General features: G+C 42.6%; 1 protein-coding gene across 2 annotated transcripts in view; it reads left to right on the top strand.

The window, feature by feature from the left end:
* The window catches only part of CLCN2 (chloride voltage-gated channel 2), a 436,625-nt gene that overhangs the window by 364,159 nt on the left and 59,097 nt on the right, over positions 1 to 13,369 (top strand). The window contains exons 19-21 of one of the 2 annotated variants that reach the window (XM_069212987.1): positions 4,926 to 4,996; positions 6,606 to 6,668; positions 12,203 to 12,241. In XM_069212987.1, coding sequence (XP_069069088.1) covers positions 4,926 to 4,996; positions 6,606 to 6,668; positions 12,203 to 12,241 — 173 coding nt within the window. The remainder of the gene's footprint in view (positions 1 to 4,925; positions 4,997 to 6,605; positions 6,669 to 12,202; positions 12,242 to 13,369) is intronic. The other variant, XM_069212988.1, reaches the window with a different exon arrangement.

The following is a 13,369-nucleotide window of genomic DNA, read 5'->3' as shown; positions in this document are numbered from 1 at the left end:
TCCAGTTGCTTTCCTTCCTCTCTGGTGTTTGGACCTCCCCGGAGCCATTGGCTCATTAATTGTGTCCTTCTACCACTCACTTTTCGGGTGCTACTTTTTTCTTTTTTAGTTAGGCACTGTACAATAGTGCATGTGATTCCAAGCTGCCCTCTGTACTTTGTCTCTTTCTCGCCCATGTGTTTCTCGCGTTCCCTCAGTTTCTGTCCTCGTGTCCACCCGGCCTCCCTTTTCATTTCTTGATTCCACACCTCCTTCCATCGTCCACATGTTTTCCAATCAGCCACTTGACCAACTTCCAATGCCCACGTTCTTCACCTTCCTCGCCCGCCTTTCCTCTGTGGTGTGCTTCTCCATCCCCAACTGTTCACCCTCCATTGTCAATCTGCTTCTCCATCCTCTTCCCTCCATGGTCCATGTGCTTACCCATGGTTGTCTCTCGCTTATCTGCCTCTTCCTCACCTGCATCCTTCTCTCTAGCTTTCCCTCCCTCTATGTTGCCTCATTCCCTACCCGCATTCCACCCCAACCCACTACACAATTTGTTGGGTTTTTTAATTTTTATATAAAATGAATGCATTAGCACAATATCAAAAAGATTCTTCAGTACTTTATCAAAAAAGTGCATTTGTCCAACTTTTTTTTCACTTATCCATTTCGGATTGGTACATAAAAAAAAAAAAACTCAACGCATTTTGTGTTGGTGCATCCCTACAAAATTATGCGACATCCACAATATAGCACTTTTTGTGTACATTATTTCTAACTATGCTATTGTACCGCATGACTAAAAATCATTGCCAATGCCAATAGGTCGCATAGGTGATACCTATTTGCTTTGACAATGCTTGTTTTTCCTTCTTAGAGGGCCTGGTAGCATCACTTATTTATATTTTTATATATATATATATATATATATATATATATATATATATATATATATATATATATATATATATATATATATATATATATATATATATATATTATTTTTGTCATTTACCGTTCCCAGATAGGGGTCTTCCATCTTGGAATAGTAATTTCAAAGTAATTATTGCTGATCAGCATTGGCAACAAATATATATATATATGTAATATATATATATATTTTTATTTTTTTTGCTGATGCTGTTAAGTACGGTCAACAAGCATTGACAAAGCCAGATGTACAAAAACCACAAATGACTTTGAAGACTAGAAGAAATCTAAGGCATTTAAGATATTAAAGTAATTTTATCGAGAGGTGACCAGGAATGTAGAAATTTAAAAACAGTAAAAGGTAAAAATATAATCTTTGGAAGTTTGATTGTTTCTTATTCATAAATAAAGAGCCCTGCGGAAGGAGAAAGGATACACTGCTTTGCTTATTTATAAACGCAATGGAATTGGATCCCTGACTCGCAAGACCAGCGTGTGGCCCATGAGGAGTTAGCACCAGTATCTTGAGTTAATGCATGTTCCTATTGCTCCCTCCAGTAAGAACCACACTCTGAAGGCTTTGTGTACTCTTACTGGGGCGCTGATGCCTAGAGCCCTAAGGGGAGTTCTTCGCTGTCTCCAAATGAGGTATAAAAAGGTCCAGATTATGTGGCAGTGCTGACTAAATTCTGCAGCAAGAAAGTTCAAATTTTGCGGCATAATGCACACACTTTTTGACAGTATTAGTTCATTATTTTGTGATTTTTACACAAATTAATACTGCTTTGGCAAAGCATTATTGCCAGCATAACACCCCATTACAGCAATAACCAACAGAAAGGTGGCAAGTTAACCTTTGACAAGAACTTCGATTGGATTGGAATATGATGTCAATGGATGTGATTTTGTTTATGAATATGACTTGGTGGTTTACATAATTTTAATAAATGTTAATCCTTGGAAGGACAGAGAGACAGAGATTTTGTTTTTTGAACTTGTAGTTGGTTTTGAATTTAAGTCTGCTCTATAGTGTTATTTCCTACTACCCCTAAAGTGTACTCCTTTGCATTTTGAGTTGTGTACTTACTGGAAAGATAAAAATACATTTAAGCACAGAAGGTAAATCACTTCCTTTCAGTTATAAACAACCCTGTCCCTTTTTCGTAACAAGCATGGTTCTCTTTTTCTTTGGAGTTTGTCTCTTTTTTATATAATACATTTAAAGGGGTAGTTCTGCTAATTTAATTTGTGTAAGTTGAACCCTTTCAACTAGAAACAAAAATATAGTTTGCTTAACTCAGCAGGTTCAGTGACTAACTATTGATTCTGTGGCCATTTGTACTTATGTTGCATTTGGCATGTGCAGACGTTTTTGGGTGATGTTCTGTTAGGGATGTCCATTTTTTGGTGCTGTTGGTTTGTGATGCATTCTGTGCCATCATGTATTCGAATGCAATCTCAGGCGTTCTAGTTGTTTTGTTTAAGGTGCCATCTTTTTAGACTTTGAGCTACTGTATTGTTGGGTGGTCTCTTGTTCTATGCTTATAGTGACATACCCTTCATTTGATGTGTTTTTACTTTATTGTCTTTCTCCTGAAGAGATGGGACCCCCTATTGTCTTAAGAGTGTTGTTCCATCTTTTTGAATTGATAGTGATGCATTGTTGTGTGTTCTGACAAGTCTTGCTTGTTTAGTGGAGTGAGGTGTGTTTTGTGTTTGATTTCTGTGGAATGGTTGTGGTGTAAATGAACCGTTTTTGTTTATATTGAGATATGTTGTCTGTTTTCTGCGGTTATGCCTTGTCCTAGGTCTAGCACATTGTTGTTTATCTTTCTCACTTTTAATAGTGCTATTTCATTTTGCTTTAGTAGAGTCCAGAGGTGGCTGCCACGAATCTCAAGAAGAGTGGCAGGCGGGGTGGAGAGGGGAACAGGGAAATACAAAATCATAATAAAATTTTTTTAAAAGTACCTTTCCCACGCCGCCACCTGCTGCATTGCACCTCTGCTCTCCTGGTGTCCCAGCAGTCCCTGGGACACCAGCACAGGATCCACAGCAATCCTGGCGCTGCTTTCATGCTACACCAAACATGAGAGCAGCACCAGGATTGGTCTGAGCGGCATGGTCTGCCGCTCAGACACTGCATGGAAGTCTTTGCAGTTTCTCCAACTCGGCTGTGCAACACAGCTGAGTTGGATAAACCTAAGTGCGCATGTCGGTTTGGCCGTCCTGAGACGGCCGACCAAACTGACATGCACACTTAGTGCACTGACTCCACTCCACCTCTTCCCCCCTCCCATGGACCAGCCCTGCCCCTCTCTACACCTGATGGCTGAGCCAACAGCTGAAAGATAAAACAATAGTATAATACGGTTTTATTTTTCAGCTACTGGCTCTTAGCCAGGGAGGTGATGCTCCTTTGCCATTGCAAAGGAGCCGCCCCTGGTAGAGTTGCTTATTCCTTTCACAACATCCTGTGGCCTCACCATCAGTGTTCTCTTTTTAACATCGCATTTGTATTCATGTCTGCTTGTTTGTTTGTATTCTGTGGTGTCAGCTTTGTGGCCATGCGTGAGAGCATTCCTAGGCCTTGTGCTTCTCTTTCAGACTTGCCTTTCCCTTATCATTATTTAGTGTGTCTCTTCTTCAGGGCTGTTAATGTCACTATGTTGTATTTCGTGGATGCTAATACCGCGTCATTTACTGTGCATTATGACTTGGGTGATGTGGCAAATATGGTTTCTGCTGCTCACACAGCCATGGCAGATCTGTCAACAGCAGAAGTACCTTCTTCAGTCTTGGCAGGAACTTCTCAGCACAGGACCACAACTCTACCTCCCCCAACCAAACTGTAGTCCCCAGTGCCCTCTTGCAGAAGGCATCTGTGCTTGGTTAGCTATGCACAGAGCTCTTCACACACTGGAAGCCAGATAAGTTGTTTTTGTCAATGCTTGTTATCTTGGGTACAAATTGTTATGGATCTCCTTTACTTTTAGTTGTGCCACATTGTTTTGATCTACTTTGAATTCTTATTGTCTGTGCTTTCGTGAAAGTGCATCAGAAGTTTATCGGCTTTTCTGTTGGTCCAGTGCTTTATTTTTAACCTTATTAATGCTGTGATGTTTGCAGGCTTGCTTACATCATCTGCCTTCACAATATTTTGTTTCTAACCCGAGTTTCAGTGTTTTCTCTTTTCCCACTGAACTCATTTTATTTTGCTTTTGGTGTGTCACCCCAGCCCCCTAATAAATAGATTTTAAGCTTGAGAGTTGGCTGGTTTCCTGCTTCTTTGTTGGGTTTTCTCATCATCTTAGTTGGACTAAAAGGTTTTAAATTGTAATTTTTTTTAAAAAGGAACTTAGACAGAGGCCCACCTAATGTAAATCAGTATAGAACCTGTTCCTCGTGGTAACTGTGTACCCCAAACCTTCATCACCCTTCGGCATACTGTTTTTATAGATGGGAAATTTGTGTTTCACATCCCCCAAATGTCACTGACTAAGCTACGTCCCCGAGTGTAGTGTTTTCTTAAACTTCAGTTATCATAGTAATCACAGTCTCTTCGAGATATTATTGCCTCATTTTTCTGATCCAAGTAATGCTGCTTGAATTTATCTTTTGCTGATGTCACATTGTGTGATGTCCTGTTAATGAATTGTGCAATCTTGAACTGATTTTTTTTCTTCATTTTCTTAAAAATGTTTGATCTTGTTGGTGGAGTGTGAGTTCTTGCTGGCTTCTCACAGTGTGTTCTTTGGTTGACCTCAGGTTAGCATATTTCTTGTTCTCTTCCTGTACTCATGTTCTTTAATCTCCCTTTTTTGTTTTACCTTGAGTTAGAATTACGTCGTGTGTTTTCTAACTTCCTCGGTTCACTTTAGTTTAGTTTGGTGCTGTATTCTCTGTTTTACTTGCTAATGCAAAGATGTAAATTCTCATGTTGAGTTCATGCATTCACAACTTTTCCTTGCCTGACCCTGACTTCATGTTTTCCTTCTTACCCTCTGCAGAGAACCTGACTCACTCCGGCAGCTCCTTGAAGAACCTATTCTGTGCTCAGCCGGTCATCGATCCCGATGAGGTCAGTTCTCAATGTCTTCTTTTGAACTTTTATTCCCTGCCTTTCCTTCTACCCCCTCTCCTATCCCCTTTGTTCCTTTGAATCCCACTTCCTTCCACAACCACAGGATAGTGTGAAGTGAAGGAAATGACAAAGGATTTGTCATGATTCAGTTTTCTGTGCTCTAGATGATGGGAAAGAAAAGGCATCTGTGAGAGCACTGATGGAGTTGGCTGGACCAGTGGGCCAGGAGGAGGCTGAACCAATGGGCCAGGAGGAGGCGGGGATGATAGGTCGCTTTATGGGGTAGAGTGAAGCAGAAGGGGAGCCCACTTGAGTACAACTGAGGATCATAGACAGATGCACCAATGGGAAGGCCATCTACCTTTCCAGTAAGCCCAGTGCCTTTAAAAGACCACTTGGGGATATAATCAGTCACTTGTAAGGTGGAGTGTGATGTGACCAATCCTTGCACAGACACCCCAGACTTACAAGAACCACTGAATTTTTACAAAATATGAAATTTCCTCATAGGCCAGATTTATTGAATGATGAGACTACAGCAATCTGTGTAATTTAAGAAGTTTCAACAGCACAGTTAACCGAAACATGAACAACCACCCTGCATCTCATTGAGACTGTGTGTTGGCCGCTAGGTATCAGCACCTGCCAACCATCTAGGTAGTCCCCGAGAGGTACATGCCTGGCAGAATTTCACAGGCAAAGCCCCATGCAACAGTGTAGTGGGTTGCCACCCTTCATCACTCTTACAGGCGATTGAACCACCCATGGTAGACTCTCAACAACCAGCGGTGATCAGACAGAGATGTTTCTATACCACCATGCCAACCACAGCATAGAAGGTATGCCTTCTGCTACTGAAGGATGACTTCCTGTTGTTTACCAGATGTTGACATGATACATCGCTCCCATAGTACGCTACTAGTAGACATAAAAGGCAGCAAACCGAAGAAAGAATAGGGTTTGGAGGGTAGACGAGAGCACACGAACAGAGCAGGATTCGTCATCTTCTTTCACACCCTAAGAAATGATTAGTAGTAATGAAAAGTAGCTGATGTGATGCCCAGGTGCCACATGCTTGGAGGCTGGGTACGTGCACCAACTTCTGTTGCTCTCTTCAATAGGCTTCCTTGGGAATGTAGAACTGGCAATAAATGCTGTGTGATTCTTTATTTGACATACACGCTCTTCTGATTCATTAGGAAGTCGTCCTCTCTACGGTGCCTCACGGGCCCGCCAACTCCGAACCCTCCCTATTCTCCTGAAACTTTCTAAAAGATGTGCCCATCATCTGGAGTAGTGGAACCACAGAGGTTCCCATGGGAAGAATATTTCAACCTGGCTCAAGTCATCGATATTTGAGACAGGCACTGGTGGCTGGAAATGTCCTTCTAGCATTTTTCGTCTTCTTCCCCCAGTTTCGCATACTTTTCTTGTTATATTGTGGTGGCACTTAAGATTTAACAGGATTGATATGTGTGTCCTCTTCTCCAGGTAGTGGGAGAAAGTGAGCTATTCTCTGTCGTGGACTTGTCACTTACTTGGGTTTCATCCACTCTGGTGTGTAACCTGTTCTTGTCTTTTTCTATGGGAAATGTTCAAAATGAAGGATATTGAAAAGGCAGAGTCGCCCGAAAAACTCAAGGGCAAACGTGTCCGCATGTCCAAGGCGGTAAGTCATAACCCCCTTCTCAAAGATTCAACCTACAATAAAATTGATGCAAAACGCATGCGCCCCTTCTGATGGTCTCCTGCTCTGTGCTGGCCAACCCTTGGAACAGAATGTTAAATGCAGATCCTGGCCTCCCACCTGATAGAGAGAAACTAGCCCCCTTCGTTAATGGCTTAGCTTAGCCTTTGCCCCCCTCTAAATAACAATTTCAGAAGGAGAAAGTCAAAAACACATTGTTTCACTGTAAATAATTCAAGCACATGCTGTGTTATTTCATTCTCCATTGCCCATGCACATCACTGGCCTTTGCATCGTAGGATGGCAAGGAGTCATAGAACCAGTGAAACACAGTACAAATTAATACATTTTATAATTTAGTAGGGATAAAAGGAGGATTTTGCATTTACACAATTTTTCCTATTTGTTCAATAGTTGAAAATATTGTTTCTTCGTTTTTCAAATGTGTAAGATGTAACCATGATTGAGACAAAATCCTTCTGCTCTATTCCTCGGTATGTAAATTGGAAAAGAGTGCAAAAGCACTTTGGTCCATTTTGGGACCCGAAGTGCTGTGTGAGCAGCCCAGACTATGGATTTGCACTAGAGTAGAATGCCTGAGCAACACTTTGTGACATTGCGCAGTACACCGGCAGGTGTGCGCGTCACTCACCCTATTAAAGTACAAAAACTACACCAAAGCCAAAAGGTCTGGCTTGCATCTTGAGTCACAGCTAAAATACTTTGGAAAAACCTTCTGCAGTCGAAAAATAAATTATTTCTACATTGATGAGATCATTTAGTGTGTGATGATTCAGGGTAAAATTTACATCTCAGCAGGCAAGTTACTCCATCACAATGGTGACGGATAGCCCGTCTGTCGAAATATACATCCAACTGGAAATAATGGGATTTATATTTTGGCAGATGGCATAGCCATTGTGACAGAGTAAAACGTCCACAGAAATCTAAATCAGGCACTCCGTGTACGTTTGAGATGTAAAATAGTCCCTTGTGCTTTCCAATGCAAGGAGGTGGAATGATACAGGAGACGTCAAATAGCATGAGGTGGGAGGGTAATATTCCTCTGGGGAAGAGTAAAGGCCCAATCTAATTATACATTAAAAGTCTGGTAACAATAGGTTTTTCAAGCATCTCTGCTGTCAAGCCAGGTCTTATTATGACATGGAGAAAGTTCTCAGCACATGAGAATTAGAGTTCAATCGCATGCCTAGATCTGAGATCCTCCAGCCTCTTCCATGAAGATGCAGGCTTAATTGAAAGATTGAAATGTTTGGTTTTCAGAAGAACAGTCCCTGAAGTGAAGGTAATGGGATCCTCGTGAGAGGTGAGAGCTATTATTTGCAGAAGGACTAAAAATGTAAATTGCAAATAAGATTGCAATTACACAATCCATATAAAAATATCTAACCACACATATTGCCATTCAGAGGCAGATGCAATGTAACCTCCCCAGGGGAAAGTAGGGACAACCTATTCATTCTTAAGACAATCATATATGAAGGAACCTCTCCTAAGAAAAGGGAGCATGGCAACTTATTTGGGGATGAGAAGATGTAAATAGCTACTAATTGGGGTGCAAGGTATAGTATAAACCTTGACAATGGCATTAAAATGACAAGACACTGGATAGGTATGAACAGTGTAACCCTCCAGTGGAGACAAGGAAACTGAAAGCCATCTCCCTGGATAAGCAGAAACAATGCAAACTCCCCTATGGAATGGTCTTATAAATGCCTTTCTAATCTGAGGTGGATACCATAACATTTCTCACTGGAGATGCTATGTGGCCTTACGATCTGAACATTTAATATTTTCTCAATTATGAGATGCCTACTGAGCTCTGCCAAAGGAAGTTGATGTATCATCACCTTTCCAGGGGAATAAACTTGAGTTACCTCTTTTAGGGAAAGCGTATAAAATGTAACCTCCCTCCAAAGAGGCAGGTACAGCATGAAGTCTCCAATTGCAAAAATAAACATTTGTGGGAGATAGATGCCCCAATTAAATAGGCTCTATGGTATGAAATTGGAATGAATACAAATGGATTGTATGGTAATTTAAACAAAAAAAACACTTACTCTCAATAGCTGGTGGAACTAACTATGTGTTGTAACATTTTGTGAGAAGCACTTTTCCTAACCCCCAAGACTCTCTCACTAATATGGGCTTATAGCAGGAGTCCCAGATGCTTTCTAGAGTTTTTTGATATCCTGTAGGATACACTTCTACACAAGTCATTGAACCTGGGTACCAAGGTGCTTCCTGGGGATGAAAAGGCCCATTATCCCAATGGGACCGTCTATGCAGGGCTGGATATCTCCAACGTCAAGTGTTCCCTGAGGTTTCCCCAGCACAGTGTGAGACCAGCAGATCTATTCAATGCCACGTTCCTAAATTGGTGGCAAAATAACCTGTGAGCCACTCGTCTGCTAACTGATTATGATGGCTACCAAATCCATGCCTGTTTTGTCCACAAATGAGACAATCTTTCCCAGGTAATTGTGCCCAAAAATCTTCTGAAGCCAATCAAGCATCTGACTTAATTGGCCACATATTTTCATATGAGACAACCAATCACATGACGCCTGCTGCTAACTGCCCAATCCTGCAGCCTGGCAAAGTCACTGATCAAATGGCAAGTGTTCTTTAGAAGCCATGACCTGCATTATACCAATCAAGAAATCCAGTGATAATTTCCTTCTTTTCTGAAAAGCCAATCAACCAGTCACCTCTGCTCCCGCCTTCCACAATCAGGTGAAATCAACCAACAGCGTATAATTGTCTGTGGAGCTCAGTGACAAGCAATTGACCAATCAGGTCAATTCCCCCCGTACCCCTCCCACTTCCAAGTCTTGCACAATTACAATCAGACAATCAGAATCAGCAAATTTCTGCTAATGTCATTGAGTCCAAGCAACCATTAATTTGATTGCTAAATGAGTGCTGTCCTAGTCATTCATTGCCCTCAAATTGCTTACTTGACTGCAGCCAGACCGTGCCTTGGCGAACAGAAACTGAAGCCAGCACAGTTTATTGTAATTCAGAACATATGGGTAATGTGTTCACCTTCCGGGGTAAGTGTCATGTCGTCAGTTGAAAGGGGTGCATTATGATGTCTCTTAGGGTTACAGATGGGTTTGTTGGTAGGTGACATGTAAAAGGAGCCATTTTGGGGTGAATGAGATGTGGTCACAGAAGGGTTGTATGTTGTAGTGCTTTGCTGGCATGTACACTCCATGGAGCGTAGTCTTCGGTGACACAGAGGCCCTCCGGTAAGTGACATGCACTCTACAGAAGTAAGTGAGAATTCCCAGACAGACGTCATAAATGTATTTCCCGGGATGTGATATGCGGTGATGGTCATTCTATGCATAAGGCATCGAAGAATAGGGTTAAAGGCTGGCATGGGCAGTTGAGATCCTTTGGAAACTGGTATGCAATGAGAGAGGTTATCTGTTAAGTGGCATTCAATATTTGGACTCTTTAATGAGTGACATACAGTGACGGGTCCCTGCTAACCGGAATGGTGTGACAGACAGGTCTCTTCCATGGTTGCTGGCACATGGTGATGGGGATCTCCATCCTAAATGCCATGCATTGATGGAATAGCATCCCATGGTAAGTGACTTATGACTTTCCTGATAAGTGATCAGGGAATTTTTCTTGGCCATAGGGGCTGCCAGGTAAGTGCTATCCAGTCACTTCGTGTTTCCAAAAATTGCCATGCAGTGACAGAGTGTTCCTTGATAAATTCCGAGTCAGACCCAGGTTCCCTAGTAGCTGCCATAGCGTGATAGCCAGGTAACCTTGGTTAGAAACATGCATTCCAGGTAAGTTCCTTGTCGTGACAGAGGTAAGTTCCTTGGTATTGTGTGTGAAGTTAAATGGGCTTGCCTGTTAAATGACATGGACTGACGAGGGATTTCCTAGGCAGAGGATTGGATGCATGGATGTCTGTTCCTTAATATGTTAAATCACCCACATTCATTTATTACATTTCTAGTATTTGGAACAAAGTGTTGGGATCAGAACCATTGACCTGTTGTTTGAAGGTGGGGCCCTGTGTGGCTGGCTAGATGTGCCAGAGGGCTTTGGCATTTAATTCATACGATGGAGCTGAAATATTGTCATCTCCTTTGCCCGCTATGCAGTGTTAGTTTTAAGGAGTAGAACTTTTTGCTAGTTCTATAACTACAAGATGTTGTTAAGTGTGTGGGTGTTTTAGGCAATAGCTAGCTTGTTCTGTTTGCCCTGCCTGATAAGATGGAGGATGTGGCTGTATGAGAGTGGATAGGCAGATATGACTGTGGTGTCATGTTGCTCACACAAGGCTGTGGTCTCACTGTGAAGTTTTGTTTGCTCTGCAAGGAACATTTGTGTGAGTAAGGGACCTGCTGTTGAGGTGTCAACGTTTTGCCATCTATGTGGCTTTCGTGCTGTCTTTTGCACCAAAGTATATCTAATAGGTTTTGTTGAATTGATATTTATCATAATCATCTTTACACTCACCAATTGTGCTGTTGGTTGGTAAGTTATTCATGCTGTTGGTAGTCACAATGTGTACCTTGGGGGAACTTGAGGACCTTGGAAGGCCTTGCTAAGCCACACAATGCCAGGGCTGTGAAGACCAAGGAAAATTACCTAATGTGTTCTGTTTATGCGGTGTGCAGGGAGCTTGAGTTCAGTAAGTCTTGTGAGGGCTGTGTGATTAGTAAGGATGCACAGTCCAAGATGGCAGTGTGGGAATAGACAGGCTTGTAGGAGAAAATGACCAACCATTTCTGCACCCGCCTTCCTGGAAAAGTGCTCAATGTTGAAGGAACCAACCATATTTGTGGAGTCTGTGAGGAAATATATTTGCCATCCACCAACAGAATCCTCGATACTTTGCATTCAGCCACACGAGAATTATGGGTAAGGAGCATTGTTAACCAGAAGGTAGAATGGTAAGTTCAGAGTTGTATTAAGAGAAGGATGCCTAGTAAGTGGCATACAGTGATGGCAGCGTGACGTGACACCCGTTATTCCATGAGAGCTGCACACTGCCATCCCCAATGCAATGCATACATACACCTACAGATGCACACTCCCAGGCTGCATTTGATCCATATGCACACCGTATGCTGTGGTGCCAATGTTCTGTTCAGAGACACACACACACACACACACCCACCACCACCACCACCACCACCCCCTACCATGCTGCACCTGTCCTGTGTATGCAGAAATACATTATCCTTGCATTGCTTCTCTAGTATGTCATGCTTATTTCCTGTCTTACCACACCTGCCCTACACATACACTAGTAATTTTGTCTTGACGTGCATCACACACAGAGGTGCATGTTCCATGTTGTGCGGCATCTGAACTGTGATCATGGGCAGCAAGCTCAGAAGTCGGCTGCAGTCCTTTGGTTATAGCTAGGTCTCTCAACGCTGAGCAGTCACCGAATGAATGAAGACCAGGAGCACCTATGAACCAGCTCAACCCCTGTCGCTCTCTCTCTCTTACAGAAAGAACGGGAGTTTGGAGATGACATGACTTCCTCGGAGGTGAGCACATTATTAACACTGACATCCTCTTCCATTGTATGGCCGAAGATAGAGAGTTCTCGCACTAAGCTCAAACCAACCGGCTCACTGTGTATCACTGAATAAGGAACCAACAATTTCTCTGTACTCTTTTACCTTGTTTTGTGAAGGTTTCCTGGCCTTTGTACAGTGCATTGACAGGATGAGGACATTATGGTTATTTGGTGGTATGTGGAGTTTCTACGTAGGTTGAGTAAGTAATGCCATTTTGTTGATCACGCCGCAGACCAAACCCCCTTTTTGTTATTGACCGCATGAACCGACCAGGTACAGAAACTCGGACTCAGGCTACAAGGTGGCTTTTAATAATTTTCCTGATATGGAAGTGGTCTTAACTTAGAGTTTGGTGGGCAGGAGATAAACCGCTACATCACCCCATACCGAGGTCACCCATCCTCCATAGTTGTCCATCCCCCACGCTCGAGTGCAAGGTATTTCTAAATACCTACAGGTGAAGAAGTGAGCTGCAGCCGAGGGGCTTGAAATGGTATGCAAGATGTCGCGAAGAAGATGATGGTTGGTGGGATGTAATAAGGTATCCCTTGTGCAGCAAGATGGGAGTGTCATCACTTTCTAGGACCAAAGATGCAGTTAATGATGATGGGTGCATTTTTGACTCCTGATTTTGTGATGTGAGATTTCTGAATAATAACTTAGTCGAGTTGTCCTTTGGGAGCTTGAGTAAGCTAATTTAAAGGAGAATGTCTCTTATCCAGCTTTTAAGGGGTGTACGATGCAGGCTGATAGCAGTGGCTCGTTAGTTGTAGGAATAGTCCAGTAAGTGTGCACGCACACACACACACACACACACACACCTGTCTTCCAACCATCCACTCACAAGCACACACTCATACTCACTCTCACCGGTCCACAAGCACACTCACGCACACCCGTGCGTTCACAAGCGCGGACATGTACTCGTCTCCTGCCAACCACAAGTGCACTCGCCCATTCCTTCACAAGCGTGAACACATGCTCACACCCACCATTCACAAGCACTTCCATGCACACACCCATTTACACGTGCACAAATATAACAACATTCATACATACCTACATGCACCCAAATATTGAAAAATCACTTACAAG

Source organism: Pleurodeles waltl, chromosome 11 (assembly GCF_031143425.1).
Source record: "Pleurodeles waltl isolate 20211129_DDA chromosome 11, aPleWal1.hap1.20221129, whole genome shotgun sequence".
In the NCBI taxonomy this organism is placed as follows: domain Eukaryota; kingdom Metazoa; phylum Chordata; class Amphibia; order Caudata; family Salamandridae; genus Pleurodeles; species Pleurodeles waltl.
This window is presented reverse-complemented; position numbering and strand designations above follow the sequence as displayed.